This window comes from Syngnathoides biaculeatus, chromosome 22, assembly GCF_019802595.1.
Source record: "Syngnathoides biaculeatus isolate LvHL_M chromosome 22, ASM1980259v1, whole genome shotgun sequence".
Taxonomy (NCBI): Eukaryota; Metazoa; Chordata; class Actinopteri; order Syngnathiformes; family Syngnathidae; genus Syngnathoides; species Syngnathoides biaculeatus.
This window is the reverse complement of record NC_084661.1, coordinates 8145652-8164219: the sequence shown is the minus strand read 5'-3', so window position 1 is coordinate 8164219 and position 18568 is coordinate 8145652. Positions and strand designations below refer to the sequence as shown.

Here is an 18568-nt window from a genome sequence, read left to right as displayed (position 1 = left end):
AAACGAAAGAAAGACTGCGGCATGTGTGGCATACCACTGCAGTGTTTGGTTGCGGAGCACATTAGCATAAGCTGTGTGTTCTTGTTGGGGGCAGGCAAAGAAGACATCACAGTCAAAGTCAGTGATCAAAGTTTGACTTGCTAAAAGCACCAGGTCAATCTTTCTTGAGGTAAAACGGATTTTGTAAACAACCTGTCTGCACGTTTCAGCTTTCAGCGGCGTATTAGCCAATCGTTGAGAATGAATGTTTAACCCAAAGCTGGGCGTGCTTTTATCGACTCGTGTTTTGTTGTGCTCAGGGGTCGTCGGTTTGCTTAAGAAATGGATTGCAAGTGTGAAACCAGCAACACTGAAGATGCAGTTACAGGTATGACACGAATTTATCCTCATTGTTTACTACAATATACAGTATTTATGCATTGTAAATATACTCCATAAACACACACTGAGGGCAGAAATATTTTTGGGATGCCTGCTCTGCAGGAAGTGAAAATAGAAGGAAATGTGACTTTAGCCACCCTCCTTGTAATAACTTCCTCTTGTCTGGGGAAGATGTTTGATATGATGATATTTTAGAATGTGCTTGTAGGTTTGCGTATCCATTCATCCGGAAGAACATTTTCAGGTCAATTCATGCTCATGTCTTCCTTATGTTTCTTTTTAGGCTGGTGGCTGAGCGGCAGCAATGCCCAGTTGGGAGCTTTCACCGTGGTGGGGTATCTTCTCTACAGATTCTCACAGAGTCAGTCACACGTTGACATACCGGTTAGCTTCAGTTTGAAAAAAATACCCTGTTAGATAAACCATAACTGCTCTCGTGTTATCATCCCCGCACAGACTGAAGGCAGGAAAATCACTAAACTCAAGTTGGGATACTGAATAGATTTGCATTGATTTGTCCTACTATTTAAATTTGTCCTCCTCCAGAGAGTAGTGTGTGGGGCTTGCATGTATTACTCAGTAACTCACAAAAGTGAGAGCACCCCTCATATGACTGTCATTGTTTCCATGGGATAATACAGAAAACAATAACACGTTGCTACAATGTTAAGCACTCAGTGTACGGCTTGCATAACTGTAAATTTATTGCCCCCTTTTAACACATAAACCACTGGCAACAGAAGTGAAAAAGTCATCAACTCCATTAACAAGACTAAAGTGTTAATCGAGGAGCTTAGCGTCAGTAAAAGTGGGGATAATGTGACTAGAAAAGGTAAAAGTGTACCACATGTACAGCGTAGAAAATAAGTATTTGAACACCCTGCTATATTGCCAGTTCTCCCACTTAGAAATCATGGAGGGGGTCTGAAATTTTCATCGTAGGTGCATGTCCACTATGAGAGAGAGAGAGATAATCTAAAAAGAAAAATCCAGCGATCACAATGTTTGATTTTTTTTTTAACGATTTATTTGTGTGATACAGCTGCAAATAAGTATTTAAACACCTGTCTATCAGCTAGAATCCTGACCCTCAAAGACCTGCTAGTGCGCCTTTAAAAGTCCACCTGCACTCCCGTGTCCGCAATCAGATGCACCCGTGTGAGGTCATGAGCTGCATAAAGACACCTGGGTACCCCATACAATCAGTAAGACATCGACAAGAAAAAAGAGCTGTCAAAGACACCAGAGACAAAAAAAAAAAACATAAGGGCTATGGAAATTGCCAAGCAGCTTGGTGAAAAAAGGTCCACAGTTGGAGCAATCATTAGAAAATGGAAGAAGCTAAAGATGATGGTCAATCTCAATCGGAGTGGAGCCCCATGCAAGATATCCCCTCGTGGCGTCTGAATGATCCTTAGAAAGTTGAGGAATCAGCCCAGGACTACACGACAGGACTTGGTCAATGACCTGAAAAAAGCTGGGTCCGCCATTTCCAAGGTGACTGTTGGTAATAAACTAAGACGTCATTGTTTGAAATCATGCACGGCACGGAAGGTTCCCCTGCTTAAACCACCACGTGTCAAGGCCCGTCTCAAGTTTGCCAATGACCATTTGGATGATACAGAGGAGTCATGGGAGAGGTCAGAAAAAGACCAAAATTTAACTTTTTGGTCATAATTCTACTAACCGTGTTTGGAGGAAGACGATTGATGAGTTCCATCCCAAGAACATTATCCCTACTGTGAAGCTTGGCGGTTGTAGCATCATGCTTTGGAGGTGTTTTTCTACACATGGGACAGGACGACTGCACTGTATTAAGGAGAGGATGACCGCGGCCATGTATTGTGAGATTTTGGGGAACAACCTCTTTCCCTCAGGCAGACCATTGAAGATGGGTCGTGGCTGGGTCTTTCAGCATGACAGTGACCCGAAGCACACAGCCAGGAAAACAAAGGAGTGGCTCCGTAAGAAGCAGATCAAGGTTCTGGCGTGGCCTCGCCAGTCTCCAGACCTAAACCCAATAGAAAATCTTTGGAGGGAGCTGAAACTCAGAGTTTCTCAGCGACAGCCCAGAAACCCGTCTGGTCTAGAGAAGATCTGTGTGGAGGAGTGGGCCAAAATCCCTCCTGCAGTGTGTGCAAACCTAGTGAACAACTACAGGAAACCTTTGACCTCTGTAATTGCAAACAAAGACTACTGTACCAAATATTAAAATTGGTTTTCTCAGGTGTTCAAATACTTTTTTTCAGCTGTATGACACAAATAAATCATTAAAAAAATCATACATTGTGATCGCTGGATTTTTCTTTTTAGATTATCGCTCTCTCTCTCTCACAGTGGACATGCACCTACGATGAAGATTTCAGACCCCTCCGTGATTTCTAAGTGGGAGAACTTGCAATATGGCAGGGTGTTCAAATACTTATTTGCTTCACTGTAGATGCAAACTTGCTTACTTTCAAAGCATTTTAGCGAGTTGAGGCAATGTTTTTAAGTGAAGCTGTCCCGTCCGTCATCTGCAGCCCTTCCTGCACTGATCCGATGGCCGATTCGTCTCTTCTGCTCTCTAACTGGTAAGTTCATTGACGCTTACTCTGTTATGCTGTACCTTTATTACCACATCCACAACTGTACATACTGTGTGTATAATAAGAAATATGCAAATTGTGTTGCTCAGGTCTGTCAGCTCTTTGGGGGTGGGTGAGCCGCATCGTGGGGACCCTCCGAGGTACAGCATGCCGCAATTTTCCCTTAAATTCATATTGTGCCAAATGACAAAAACATACACAACTTGTCCTCTATGTTTTCTCTAGTGATCCAGAGCCTGTGTAAATGGCTGTCTCGAATTTGGAAGTTTATCAAAGGTCAGCACACTTCTCACTTTCTAGACTTAGTAGTCTCGAATTATTTAAATTATGTGTGTACTGTCCGTACAAACTCAGTAACAAATTACTGTAGTTACTATATTATTCTTTTAGTAATTAAGCATATTGTTGATAAAAGTGTGTGGGGGGGAATAAACCTTTACATATGATCAAGAAATCAGTTAAGGTTAAAGTTTTTGGCTAACTATACCAACGACAAGTAATACTCGACATAATGTTATTTTTATCATTAATTAATTTATGATCAATCTCCCCCATCAGGACTTTCCTCCAAATTACAGTGGTTGCTTCCTATCATCAGAGCCATCACTGGTCAGTTCTTGGACTTTCTAATCTTTCTGCATTGTCTACGTTCATGCTTTCAAATACAACACGCTACAACACAGGTGTCAAACTCAAGGCCTGAGGGCCAGATGGGGCCTGCCACATGATTTTGTGTGGCCCGCGGAGGCAAATCATCTGTGTCAACTTCCATGATTCCTGTGAAAATCTGGGGCAAAATTTAAAATTGTCAAATAAATGAGAATGTTGAGCTAATTAATATAAGCCTTTTCGTGGTGCCAAACATGAATAAACTTTCTTTCGGCTTGTGCCATTAGGGGTTGCCACAGCGTGTCATCTCAGATGAACGCTCATATTTGTTTGGCACAGTTGTTACGCCGGATGCCCTTCCATGAATAATGGCTGAAAAACTCATTACCCTTGATTTCTGATTCCCAAACTAGTTCATAAATTTCGAGTGCAAATATGATGTGGCGATTAAAAACTTTTTATGGATTCATAGTCCTAACGGCCCTCTGAGGGAAACCGTAACTACAATGTGGCCCGTGACAAAAATTAGTTTGACACCCCTGCTCTCCAATAACTCAGTATTTTTGCCACAATTTCAAACAAGTAGTGATTTTACAGTAAATCTTGGCAACATTCTTCAGGCCACACCCCTTTAAGGCGCACATACAACATGATACACTTTATAAAATTACTTTATTACATTCACTTGTGTTTTATCGCGTTTTTATACAATACAGTGCTGTTTGTCATTATTAAAAACTGCTAGGGGAAAAAAAGCATTCATGATTTTTGAATTTATTTTAAAAACTAAAAGTAAGTTGCATTACAAGAGTGGTCATGTAAAGAATTAAACTCAAGGTCGTCTTCTTTTTTTTTTTGGTGATCCAACCTAAATGCAAACCTACATTTGTTGTCACCTCTCCAAGGATCAAGTGAAGGGACTTTGGAGAATGACATCAGACTGAACCTCTCCAGTCCCTTAAAAGTGAACCTCAGACTAATCCTCGTGGGCCCTGCCGGGGGAGGACGCACATCAGTGGCAAACACTTTGTTGGGCTTCAGTGCAGAACAACCAGAAGAACCTCTCACAGAGAGCACCAGAAGAAGGGCAATAGCGGATGGTAGAGAACTTACTGTAGTCGACACCCCGGATCTACTGGGTGCATCGCTTGGGAAGACAGCCAGAGCCAAAGAAGCCCTGAGGAGCGTCCAGCTTGTGGGCCCCGGTCCTCACGCCGTCCTGCTGGTGATGCAGGCGCCACGCTCCAGCAAGGGAACAACACACCAGGAGACTGTGCACGTCATCCAAACTGTACTGGACCTGTTTGGAGATGGCATCCGGGGTCACATTATCCCAGTGCTCACGCACGCCGACCTTCTGGGTCGACGGCACACTTTTGAGCGGCTGCTGGATACGGACGCCGGCGGTGTGAAAAGACTGACGTCTCTGTGCGGTCAGAGGCCTGAGTTGCTGGACACCAGGCCGGATCGCTCCCCAGAGGAGCAGAGCGTGACGCGCAGGCTGCTGGTGGGCCGGGTCCTAGAACTGAAGGGGCTCAGGGGACATTTCGTCCACGAGCTGCAGAGGAGGGATGACGACATTAGAGAAGAGCTTCTTAATGTCATGACCGTTGCACTTGGCAGAAAACTGAAATGTATGTAGATGATGACACTGTGGATATCAAATCATAAGGGAAAAAAAACAACAAAACAAAAAAACGGAGCTTCGTTAACTGTCACTGCCACTTACCTCTGTAGGTGTTTATAGATAGGTGTATCATATACATACAAGTACTGTACATATTTATATGCATTCATATGCAGCAGGGTCAGGCAAATGTTTGCGCTTAGGGACCACTTTTGATTTTTAAAATAGACAAATTGGCCAGGCCATTCGTAGATGGGGTTTAAAAAAAAGTTGTTTACAATTCGATATCTAAATTGCTGCGGACCATAAATTATACAAATATTTACTTTTTTATATATTTTTTGTTTTGTTTTCATTTTATTTCCTGGTAAAATAATTATTTTTTGATCAAATCTCATTCACGTTTTTCACATTTATTTTTTAAATACTGTAAATTTATTTTAATGAATGATTAAATTCAAAATGTTAAACTGTTTTATTATACTATTGTTAAAATTTTGTTTTACAATTAAATATTTAAAGGAATAAAATTGATCAATTAAAGTAACAATTAATATAGAACTTGTGTTCATAGGGCGGAACAGTGGAGCAGTTGGTAAAGCATTGGCCTCACTGTTCTGAGGACCCGGGTTCGATCCCGGTCCCGCCTGTGTGGAGTTTCCATGTTCTCCCCGTGCCTCCGTGGGTTTTCTCAGGGCACTCCGGTTTCCCCCCACTTCCAAAAAACATGCAACAATAATTGAACACTCTAAATCGCCGCTAGGTGTAATTGACCCCTCCGTACAGGGCACTTAACCATGCCTCCTGAAGTGACGTCACGCCACGTGCGCTGACGTAAGACAAGCAGTAAAAATGGCAAATACAATACAATACATTCTGAACTGAGACAGACTCCATGCTTCTGATTTCATTCAAATCAACGATATATTATAGATTCTAAATACAATACATTCTTAACTGAGAGAGACGCCATGCTTCTGATTTCATTCAATCATTCACACGTAGCAATGTTATGCTAGTGGAGAACGTCTCGTTCATTTATACGAGACGTGTATTAAAAATCAAATTTAGGGCATATCTTCGTGCAAACACAGTCTGGTTAACTTTCGGCCGCGAGCCAGCAAGAAATCAATACGTTTGTGCAGTCCGATCATCGCTAAATATCGCTCAACAAAGAATAAGTGTGTCAATCGTTCACACGTAGCGGTGTTATGCTAGCGGAGAAGGTCTCATTAATTTATACGAGACGTGTATTAAAAATCAAATTTAGGGCATATCTTCGTGCAAACACAGTCTGGTTAACTTTCGGCCGCGAGCCAGCAAGAAATCAATACGTTTGTGCAGTCCGATCATCGCTAAATATCGCTCAACAAAGAATAAGTGTGTCAATCGTTCACACGTAGCAATGTTATGCTAGCGCAGAACGTCTCATTCATTTATACAAGACGTGTACTAAAAATCAAATTCATGGCATATCTTCGTGCAAACACAGTCTGGTTAAGCTTCGGCCGCGAGCCAGCAAGAAATCAATACGTTTGTGCAGTCTGATCATCGCTAAATATCGCTCAACAAAGAATAAGTGTGTCAATCGTTCACACGTAGCAATGTTATGCTAGCGAAGAACTTTAAATTCATTTATACGAGACATGTATTGAAAGTCAAATATAGGGCATACCTTCGTGCAAACATATGTGTTCCGGTTGATATTAGATGGATTTAGTTGATGATGCGGTCTTTCACAAAGTTTGATCCATCGAAGGCATTTTTCGTACTGGGTCTTCGGTTTTGGAAAGGGTACGAATCGAACTCCATCAACTAGCCTTTCAGGATACCTGTCGTCACTATTACAAAGTCCGTGACTACACCTCTTAACCATATTTTTTGTTAAATAACCCAAATACGCGATAAAACGCTAACTAAACCTATACTGGACCATGCAATGTTGTCTGAGAAAATGACGGGAGCAAAAACGGGCTTTGGTTTATGCAGATCTCTGGCCTCTGATTGGTCAGTGACGCGGATTGCGCAATATCCACGGAGGGGTCAATTGTGAGTGCGGCTGTTGTCTGTCTCCATGTCACCTGCGATTGGCTGGCAACCAGTTCAGGGTGTACCCCGCCTCCTGCCTGTTGGCAGCTGGAATAGGCTGCAGCGCTCCCCGCGACCCTTGTAAGGATAAGCGGCAAGGAAAATGGATGGATGGACTTGTGTTCGTGTAAATATTTGGCGGGCGGGCCAGAATAAACACCAATGGACGGTAGGTAGCCCATGGGCCACACTTTGCCCACCCCTGCTGACAAACATGCACATGCATAAAAATAGTAAACAATAAATGAAATTATTACCTACAAAAGGCTTTCCATACAAGAAGTAATGAATAGAATACATGTGAAAATTCTTAATTTTGTACAATGATTGCAGTATTGCATGATTTTAAAAAATATATATAAATTCAAGATAGGTAGTGGGTATTTATGAATGTGTATCATTTTAAGATCTCATTGTGGATCTGATAATCAGCTGGGATGGATGGATAAGTGACAACATTTTACACAAAACGATCATCTTAAGTCAAAACGTGTTTTAAAAGCACACAACTATCTCTTTTCATCGGAGAGCTTCAGCTGTTCTTGTTATAGGTAAAAAAAAAAAAAAACTATAAGACTGAAAATAAAGTGCAAGCAATGCCAGGATATGAAGCAAGCATCTTTTCGATGTGCAAAATAAAATGGCCTGCAATCACCTACTCCCACAAAATACACATTTTTGTTCAGCGCCCCTTGCACGATTTTGTCTTGAGCTGAACAAGAAAGATGCGTCACATTGGAGATTACATTCCGACAATTTCACACCACATTGCTATGATGATTAGCTAAGCTGAGGCCTTGCTGTGCGGTGGCAAATAAGTGGGATTGGGGGGGTGGCGTGGCGGGCTTTTCCGTTGGTATTGCTTTACACAGAAAGACAGCTGAAATGCCACGTTAAGGTTATGTAGTACTTCTGGGAAGTCTCTTGTAATGGTCATTTTAAATACCGGCCTGAACTGGAAAAATCCATCCAAAAACGTCACAAACTGAAGCGGAATGGGCTTGATGCTTGACTCGGCTGTCACGCAATTATTTTCAACAGAATGCTTGACTTTAAGGTTCACTGTCATGTAATGCATGATATTTAGTATGTTATTAATGGGGGGAAAAGACCCATCCGTTTTTTTCACCATACAACCATGATTTTGACGTATATGGTTTTGTATGTCCCGCCATGAAAATCTTCTCGATGGATTTGTTTTGGAGAAGAAACAGGAAGTGACGTAATCAGCAGGAGCGCACTCAGGTGGCTTCGTGTGTTCATACCAGTTTTACCTGCGGGAGGATAGCCAAAATGCCGGCTTGTTGTAATGCTGGATATTGCTCGAACACTCGGGAGGATGGATCCACGCTTCATACTTTTCCAAAAGACCAGGTTCGTCGTGAATAATGGATTGCACGGGTGCAAAGGACGAGAGCTTCGTGGGTTCCAAAATGACAGGTCGGTGCCTATAGAGCTATTTAAAAAAATAATAGTTGAGTGAGTATGGTATGCTGAGTACGCTACATATTGTCGGGGAGTCTGTTGTTAGTTAGAAGTGATTGCATACCACCAAAATATGGTTTGAAATGATAGGGAAATATCGCCCAGTTCATTTCACTCGACTGCGACATGTTTTCTTCTTCGAGCTTCTGTGTCAGATGGGGAGGAAAAATCTGCTTTACACGGAAAGACAGCTGAAATGCCACGTTAAGGTTATGTAGTACTTCTGGGAAGTCTTTTGTGATGGTCATTTTAAATACCGGCCTGAACTGGAAAAATCCATCCAAAAACGTCACAAACTGAAGCGGAATGAATGCTTGACTCGGCTGTCACGCAATTATTTTCAACAGAATGCTTGACTTTAAAGGTTCACTGTCATGTAATGCATGATATTTAGTATGTTATTAATGGGGGGAAAAGACCCATCCGTTTTTTTCACCATACAACCATGATTTTGACGTATATGGATTTTTGTATGTCCCGCCATGAAAATCTTCTCGATGGATTTGTTTTGGAGAAGAAACAGGAAGTGACGTTATCAGCAGGAGCGCACTCAGGTGGCTTCGTGTGTTCATACCAGTTTTACCTGCGGGAGGATAGCCAAAATGCCGGCTTGTTGTAATGCTGGATATTGCTCGAACACTCGGGAGGATGGATCCACGCTTCATACTTTTCCAAAAGACCAGGTTCGTCGTGAATAATGGATTGCACGGGTGCAAAGGACGAGAGCTTCGTGGGTTCCAAAATGACAGGTCGGTGCCTATAGAGCTATTTAAAAAAATAATAGTTGGGTGAGTATGGTATGCTGAGTACGCTACATATTGTCGGGGAGTCTGTTGTTAGTTAGAAGTGATTGCATATCACCAAAATATGGTTTGAAATGATAGGGAAATATCGCCCAGTTCATTTCACTCGACTGCGACATGTTTTCTTCTTCGAGCTTCTGTGTCAGATGGAGAGGAAAAATCTGAAAATCTCAGTTATTCTCCTTTATATGTATTTTTCAATATCTATATTTGATTGCTTATAAGCATGACACTTGAGCTTTGGGCATTTGATCAAGTTTTTCAGAAAACGAGGAGCATGGGTTTTTTTTCACTCAGCGTACAACTCCATCAGTACACGTTGAAGCTGATGATCATCTTAAATGTGAGCTGCTATGGAACATTTCCTTTGCTAATATATTTCATGTTCGCCAGCACTATGTCTGAAGATGAGATTGACGTAGCAACACATACAGGCTGAAATTGTAATTTGAAAAATACTGGAAGCGGTGCATTATTAGCCCAATTTCAAGCAACCATTAATTGAATCATGGCACTCTTAAAATTTGAGTCTAAGGCTGTCTTGTACAAGGGTACGGTACACGTCACATCCGCACATGTAGGTCATATGACTTGCGAAAATGGCGGCGCCCCTGAAAATTCGTAATTGTCGATAAAAAAATTCTCAAAACACTATTAAATGAGAGAGGATTTAACATCACATTGTCAAAATAGGGTACATATTACATGACCTATTGGATACACCGTTCATGCAAAGCACTGGATTTCCCCTTTATTAACTTCTCGTACGGAATACCAACATGGTACCATTAGCATTCCTCATTTTTTGCTGCTATTAATCTGAGGTCACTGTCTATGTTGTTATGTAAGCAACAGATTTTCCCCTAAAGTTCAATATAAATATTCCAAATATTTGAACGGAGGTTGTAAACTTTAGTTAATAAATTATTTTATCCCATGGAATGACTCCCAATTTGATTCGAAACAATGAGGTGGAAAGGTGCGGTTCGAGCCCGCCCGCTCGCCCCTTTTTCTTTCCTGCCTCGGCCGAGTGACGCACGCAGCCACGGCAACATGGAGCCCGGGCCAAGTCGGTGCGCATGCGCCCCCCCTCCCCAGACCCAGCCAGCCGCCACTTGGGGAAAAGTCACGGGAGACAAAGGAGCCAACGACTGCCGTCAGGAAAAAGGGACACAGCCCTCAAAGCCACCCACGGGTAGGGAGGGGGGGACAGAAGTGCTTGGGTAAGTTGTCGCCGCCCAATAAACAAGTTATTGAATGTGTTTTTTAAAAGAGAGAGAGAGAGAGAAAGAGGAGCCACTCAAGGCTTGTTTGCTCAAGACAACGTTGTCGCGTATCGTCGCGCAGGCACGAGACGAGACAATCTGGCACCGCTGCGGTTTCGCTCCAATCTGGACGCGTGTGTTTCTGTCGGTGAGTATATTTGCGGCTTTTAGCGTCAGGAAAGGCGAACGTGTGCGTGTGTGTATGTGTGTGTGTGTGTGTGTGTGTGTGTGTGTGTGCGCTTGCGCGTTCCTTGCGAGGCTGTTGTGTTGCTGCTAGCTAACTGAGCTGCCAGCTTCCTCCAAAGCTGCTCAGGATGTTTATGTTGTCATGCTGGGCTGCGCTGACCGAAATCTGATTGTTCGCTTTTCGTAACGAACTGCCCTCGGTTTCTGACTCCGACCCTTGTTTGTCGTTTCTTTAGTTTCTGACATCGACTGTGGAAGTTTGCCAGCCTGCTGATGGAACAAAAAGCCAAAAAACTCTAAGATGGAAGACGGTCAACGCCAAATCGCATAGAGGATGGAGACAGTTGTCACTGTGGCGGACCGCTTCTGTTTTTTCCAGTTTTACCATCCAAGACAGACTGTGTATCCAAATTAAGGCTCGACCCCCCCCCCTTCAATCAACCCAAAACACAAAAGGTCCTCTTGTCCAAGCGGCTGAGTGGTCACCATGGCGATGGTTGTCATGATGCAGACGTAGCCACCTGAAGGCGTGCGGCGAACGACGCGGGATGGGCAGCGCTCCGTATCCGGGTGGCGAGTGGAAGGGGAAGAGCAAGGGGGGCCTTCAGGAGCTGGGTTGCATGCCCTGGAAGGTCAGCAAGCAGAAATGCCCCGGCGGGGTCGCCAGAGCGCCGGAGCGCAAGTGCGGGGAAGCGCACCAGGATATTCCCACCTTCTCCTGCACGCTCACCACGCCGCAGCTTCCTCGAGCCTCAGCCACACGTGCGACCATTTACCACGAGAAGCAGCGGCGGGAGCTGTGCGCCCTGCACGCGCTCAATAACGTCTTTCAGGACGGCTCAGCCTTCAGCAGGGACGCCTTGCAGGAGATCTACCAGAGGTGTGACCAAAGTGTACCTCGGTACGCGTGAATGCGCCTAACGGGTTCCTAGCTCTCTCTTTCTCTCTCAAAGGCTTTCCCCCAGCACTCTGGTGACGCCTCACAAGAAGGGCATGCTGGGAAACGGGAACTACGACGTGAACGTCATCATGGCCGCCCTGCAGACGCGGGGCTTTGAGGCAGTTTGGTGGGATAAAAGGAGGTGTGTAAAGTCAACTTGAAGGAAACCTTTGCCGGCTTTAGCTTACACGGGCTTAGTACCGAGAACCGAGTACACCTCCCACCCACTTTTTTTTTTCCCAGCATTTCCCAACCTTTATCGACCCCAGGCATGTTTTACTTTGGACATTTGGAAACCTCTGCTTTGAATTTTGAAAAAAAATGTCAAATATTTTTACCAATATCCTGAAAAGTTACAGTAACTCAATCATAGTCAATTGATGCTTGTGCATTGTCCCAATTAGAAATAATGCCCGGTTTTTAAATAAAAGGGTAGAAATGCAAAAATGTTTTCAGATCCATCCATTAAGTTACTGTATTTTCCGCACTATAAGGCGCACCTAAAAGCCTTTAATTTTCTCAAAAGCCGACGGTGTGCTTTGTAATCCGGTGCGCCTTATACGGTAATTTCCAGCCTATAAAACGCGACTTTTTTCACACACTTTCAACCCTGCGGTTTATGCGGTGATGCGGCTAATTTGTGCATTCTTTCTAACGGCCGCAAGGGGACACTCGAGCGGAAAAGGTAAGAGTGAGACCGGTGGAATATATGTGCAGAGGAAGTGACTTTTACCGGTCCGGCCCTGTTAGCACAGCGCTAGCGTATTACTCCCTTGTTTTCGTGATTTTTATCGGTATGTTTTTTGTTTTTTTTAACCGGCAATGTTAGCGCGACACTAGCGTTAGTGCTAAACTCTTTCTGTGTACAGTCTTTGTAAATATCTCGTGTTTCAATGTGGGCACTTGCGGCTTTTGCACAGCTGCGGCATATGTATGTACCAAATTCCATTTCCTTTACAAATATACTGGGTGAGGCTTATAACCATGTGCACTCTGTGGGCCAGGAATTACGGTACAAGGCTCAGTATTGAGCCTTTAGTGCAGCTTCATATGATGGATGCATAACGTAACCCCAGCCTCTACTGTTGCTTCTATTCTATGCGCCTTACATTTGGAAAAAAAAAGTTTTAAAATAGGCCATTCATTGAGGGTGCACCTTATAGTGCGGAAAATACGGTGATATTAAAAGTGTTCTTTAAAACGGGGGGGTGGGGGGGGGACTCAAATTACTCCTCTTAAATAGAAATGGAATGCAGGTCGAATGAATCACTGCGAACTGTTTTACTGTCCGCAAAACAGCATAGTTAGCAAATATATTGTGTATATTTACGTCTTTTCCATGTCTTGTGTTCCCATTTACAGGAATTTCAAAGGCAAAATCCTGTTTGGCCTCATGTTCCTCCCGCTGAAGAGTTTCAAATATATTCAGTCCTCAGTTATTTTTTTTTCTTTTTATCAGTTTTGTTGTTATCAGGACTTTAGCCTCAGACATGCTTCTCTCAGCAAAAGGTTATCAGAAAAGAAGTATTGTTTGTTTGTTTTCCCGAGGCTGATGTGACATGAATTCACGTTGTTGGGGTACTGAGAATTACAATCTCTGTAAAGGCAAACTTTTATTAGTTCTGATTATGCATACTTCATGTTTCGGCCCCACTGATTCTGTCCTAATGTGTGTGAAGTGAGCCACTTCTTTTAAAACGTACGTTTTCCGCGTAGGTGTGAAGAGCCCGTTAGGTTGCCGCTTTTAACGGCTCGTTTTTCGCAAAACCGAAAGTCGGAAGGTTAGATGAAAAACGCTCAGTCCAAAAGGTACAAACGTGGTCTTTGTTGTGCTGCAGGGACGTCGGCAGCATCGAGCTGGCCAACGTGACCGGCTTCATTCTCAATGTTCCGTCCAATTTGCGCTGGGGGCCTCTGCAGCTGCCGCTCAAACGCCAGCACTGGATCGGGGTCCGGGAGGTGGCGGGCGTCTACTACAACCTGGACTCCAAACTGCGTGGCCCTCAACCCATCGGGAGTCCAGATGAGCTCAGGTGAAACTCTCGGGTTCGAGAGGAGGATTTTCCATGCATTTTTCTTTGACGCTTATCTTGACAAGTGTTGCGGGGAGTGCTGGAGGCTATCCCAGCTGTCAACGGGCAGGAGGCGGGGTACACCCTGAACTGGTCGCTAGCCGATTATCGCAGGGCACATAGAGGCAAAAAGCCACACTCACAATCACACCTAGGAGCAATTTAGAGCGTCCAATTAATGATGCATGTTTTTGGGTTGTGTGAGGAAACCGGAGGAAACCTACGCAGGCACGTGGAGGACATGCAAACTCCACAAAGGTGGGGCTGGGATCGAACCCGGGACCTCAGAACTGTGAGGCCAATGCTTTACCGGCTGTACCACCGTGCCGCCGTGAAGATTCTATTTTGCTTTTTTTTTTTTTTTTTTTTTTTAATAGAATAATCCTAATTGTATTCTGAGTAGTGTTTTTTTTTCCCATAACAGTATTATTTTAATTGCAATGTGACAAGATCTGTCAAAATGCTGAGTCTGGGCATGCCCCCCACCCCCACCCACTCATAGTAAGAATTTAGAAAATCGGATGATGGGTTCCATAGAAATTCTGCTTTTTGTGTTTGTTAGAGGAGAGAGTTCTTTTTGTTTTTTTTTTTTGGGGGGGGGGTACACTTTTGTACGATATCGCCTATAAGAAATCTTCCTTACTTCTCAGCCCAGCTTTGTGATGCCCTTTGAACGCCAACTGGAAACAAAAAGCTTCTTGTGGTGCTTGTCAAGGTTCCCCCACCCTTGAAAGAAGTTTTTTTGCGGTTTGCAGTTTTTCCTCAGGTGGACCGCGAGTTGTTTTTCTTGACTGAGGCTCTTCTGTTTTCTTGTAATTCCTGACCACAAACCAGGAAGTTCCTCCGCCAGCAGCTGCGAGGGAAGAACTGTGAACTTCTGTTGGTGGTGTCGGAGGAAGTGGAGGCGCGACAAACGTGGCGGTCCGACAGCTGAGAACGCCCCGGGCAGCCAATCGCAGCCGGGCTTTTCCCCTGCCGTTGAGATTTATTCACTGGTGGATTTATTTTATTTTCTTTTCCCTCCTTTGGCGTTTACACGATCAATTGCTGAACTCTAGCGAACGGATTCCAAAGCGGTGACGAAAGCAAACACTTTCCAGGGAGGACCAGTGAATGACAGCTCTTGACTTCAAAGAAGACACTGTTCAGTTTCTGCTTTTTCTTTTTCTTGTTTTCTACAACTTGACTTATTTTTCACTCAGTTGCGATCTGCTGGTTTATATATATAATTTTTTTTCCTTTTTTTACGGTTCACATCCTCAAAGTCCCGGAGTACTCTTGAAATGTTGTCTCGCCCTTTGCCGAGGGGAGCATTTCTTCGCCGTTCCTTCAGTTTCACCAAAGCGTGCTCTCGTTCACCCCCGACAATGTCTGACTCTTCGTTTGCCATTGCTTTGCCGCAACACTTTTTGTACTGCATACGACGAGAGTGCGTCTCGCAGACTGTACACTTTGTGCAGACGCAGGACTACTGAGGTGGCAACAAAATGCAAGACCCACCAGATACTAGCGAGTATTTTGGGTAGTGCATCCTATTGTATTTTTGATGCTACAGCAGTACTACAGTATCATGAGAACATCACTATGGAAAGCTGCTTGAGCAAATGTTGGATATCCTTAATCTCCAGGTTAAAGGTCAGTCTACTAGAATGCCGTGTCCTCACTAGCATGACAATTCAGCACACTAGTACAACGACTATCTTAGTAGTAGTAATGTTTTTTTTTTTCCACTGCTGTATGACTTTTCTGCAAACATTAGCAACTACATGTTACTAACGAAGCACAACTGTGAACTAGTTAACATCTGTGTGCTACTAGTAATATTAGTGAAGTTGCTAGACATTAACTAGTAGATTTTTTTGTCACTTGTAGTACTAATAGTACACAGCTGTCAAATAGTGCACAATTTTGCCCCACTAATACAATGACTATCTTAGTAGTAGTAGTCGTGTTTTTTCCCACTGCTGTATGACCTCCGACAAACATTTGAGGTAACTTTGACAAGACTAGCAGTACAACTGCATGTTACTAACTAAGCACAACTGTGAACTCGTTGACATTTGTGTGCTACTAGTTATACTAGTGAAGTGCTAGACATTAACTAGTAGATTTTTTTGTCCCTTGTAGAACTAATAGTACACAGCTGTCAAGTAGTGCACACTTTTGCCCCACGAGTAACATGTAGTTTCGATACTAGTATGCCATTGTTTCTCTGCTAGCGTGTACTAGTACTCTGAACTTCTGTTGGATATCAAGGACAAAAAAAATTATTGAAATGGTTTTCTGGAAAGCCATTTGCATCTATTTGATACCCTTGATAAGAAGGTTGCTCGTCAACGATACGTATCTACTATATAGTATTTTAAATAAGTTGACGGTTTAATTGCATAATAGTAGCCCAAATGTGACACTAATACGTTCTACTAATGTGAATAATTGGTTTACTGGTGAGGACAGCGTACGGTATTACAGTAGTACATGTGCAGTACCTTAAGCTAGATATCAAGGATATTGAGTAAATGCTGTAGCGCCTTCCTGTATATCACAGTATTTCACAAATTCCAAAAACTGCAGAACCATGTTTGCACACTTCCATTTCATGCAAAAAAAAAAAAAAACTATCCAGTGTAGAGTTTTTGTATCACCTTTTTTTCCCCCCGTATGTTTTTTTTTTTTTTTTTGCAGTTGCGACGTATGCAGTACCACAGTGGAAAGCCACATTTGGCGCTCGTAGCTTTAGTTCACCGTTCAAAGTGGCAGGGACTTAAATTCAGGAAGTCGGTCTCTGAGCAGCTGGCGAGGCAGCAGCCGGTGCATTGATAAATTCATATTTACGCGGGTGCATCCCCCCCTACGTTAACACTTTTAGCGGCTGTACTTGTTGGACGACAGCACAGTTTTGTGTATCTGCTTGCATTTGCTTTTGTTTTCTCACCAATCCACCGTTGTCATCCGAATGTCACGTGTTCCTTGTTTTAAAGCGGCACAGATAAAATTGTAATTAATTCAAACTACGCCAAAATGCAGAGGGGGGGGACTTCTCTTTTGATTTATGAATGCACTGTCTCGTATTTAAACAGAGCATTGTATTCATTTAATTGCCATACAGCGACGCAGCAAAGGACCGCGTCGGTCCGAATGAAGCTCCTCAATTCACCTCGGCAGTTCCATGGCGCCAAAACACCAACCGATGCGCCAAAGCATTGTTTTTTATTCCTTTGGCCTAAGCATGTAAACAGTGGATGGGTTTAAAAATAAAAATGCAGGAGGGGGTGAATTTATGAAAGATTAACTGACTCAAAAATTGAGGATGATTGTTTAGTGTTTTTTGTATACAATCTACCATTTCTTACCAAACCTCATATGTTTTTTTTACTCAACTGTGAAGTTTTACAACACTTCTCAGACAGTTAATTGATCTCTTTTTCTCAAAATATTTTCAACAATTTTAATGGGGGCAGAACAATTATATCCATTTGTAAAAAATAAAAAAATAGGAAATGGACTATATTTGGACATGTTTCCGCCTGACAGCGGAAAATAGGAAATTGACCATACTTGGACGTGTTTCCGCCTGACAGCGATGGCATGCTGTTTGAGAATTTTTGTTGTTGTTGTCCTACTTCAGAACTAAGGCTTATTTTGTGTTACACAGTCAAAAGTGTCAGGACAAGCAAATAAAGATGATTATTTATGAATAACTGTTGAAGATGGAAGTCATCTGATGACTTTGTCGTTCCATGATGAAACAGAATTGCTGATGCGTCAGCACGCTTGCCAACTTGTAGCTGCTCTCGAAGCTCCTCAGAGAATGTTTGTTTTCATTTGCTCGAACAATGCGGAGGGGGTGACCGTTTAAAAAAAAAAAAAAAGTGCCATGTGGATGTTTTGTGAAATGAGCCTTATGAGAGATTTGTCGTCGTAGCTCTGAGATGATTGAGCTGAAATGTATTGCCTTCGGGACAATATTGGCCTTAACTTGTTTACAGGCAGTTCCACGCGTGTATTCCAAAGCGCCGTCAAAGTTGTCTTCGCTCTCGCTGCCAAGGATTTTTTTGTCATATACAATGCTTATCATTTGTAAACGGTGATTGTTTACCTGTCCTGATCCAATGCCATGTCATATGTTTCTTTCTTTGCCACAGCAATCAATATCACAGCGTCCAGTTTTAACAAAAAAAAACTACATCACTTTTTTTTTTCCTGTGTAAATTTCAAATGCTTATAATTGCACTTTATGTCAAAGCTGCAGTGCGAGTGTATTAAATGGGCCATTGCTCCGAAATAATTATTTGTGGTCGTTTTATTAGCAGATACAGTCGTGGGGGGGGGGGGGGGGGTCACAGGTCAAAAGGAACATTTGCAAGCCAAAGTTAGAGCACAGCTGTTTTTTTTTTTTAATAACCATTGGCTGGTAGTTTGCCGGCTGAGGATATTAGAAAATACATATCTCTGTTTCCAAATGTAGGCTTTAAAAGTAAACAGTCATCAGAATACTCAGAAGTACTGATACTGTCCCAGAAA

The 18568-nt window shown here is 43.0% G+C and overlaps 2 protein-coding genes across 4 annotated transcripts; both read left to right on the top strand.

The window, feature by feature from the left end:
• Positions 1-38: 38 nt before the first annotated feature.
• LOC133495871 (GTPase IMAP family member 4-like) lies at positions 39-5567 on the top strand. Its single transcript, XM_061810899.1, has 8 exons — positions 39-169; positions 300-367; positions 665-742; positions 2904-2954; positions 3059-3109; positions 3195-3245; positions 3528-3578; positions 4484-5567. The coding sequence occupies exons 2-8, from the start codon at positions 322-324 to the stop codon at positions 5218-5220; spliced, it is 1065 nt and encodes a 354-aa protein (XP_061666883.1). The 5' UTR covers positions 39-169; positions 300-321; the 3' UTR covers positions 5221-5567.
• Positions 5568-10650: 5083 nt separating this feature from the next.
• Positions 10651-18322, top strand: josd1 (Josephin domain containing 1). Of its 3 annotated transcripts, none has more exons than XM_061810789.1 (6): positions 10651-10804; positions 10929-10994; positions 11269-11912; positions 11986-12114; positions 13811-14005; positions 14879-18322. In XM_061810789.1, the coding sequence occupies exons 3-6, from the start codon at positions 11581-11583 to the stop codon at positions 14976-14978; spliced, it is 756 nt and encodes a 251-aa protein (XP_061666773.1). In that variant the 5' UTR covers positions 10651-10804; positions 10929-10994; positions 11269-11580; the 3' UTR covers positions 14979-18322. The 3 variants fall into 3 exon arrangements, with proteins under 3 accessions (XP_061666773.1, XP_061666775.1, XP_061666774.1); XM_061810791.1 differs by having other exon boundaries at positions 10675-10776; positions 10855-10994; XM_061810790.1 differs by lacking the exon at positions 10651-10804 and having other exon boundaries at positions 10811-10994.
• The last annotated feature ends 246 nt before the right edge of the window (positions 18323-18568 follow it).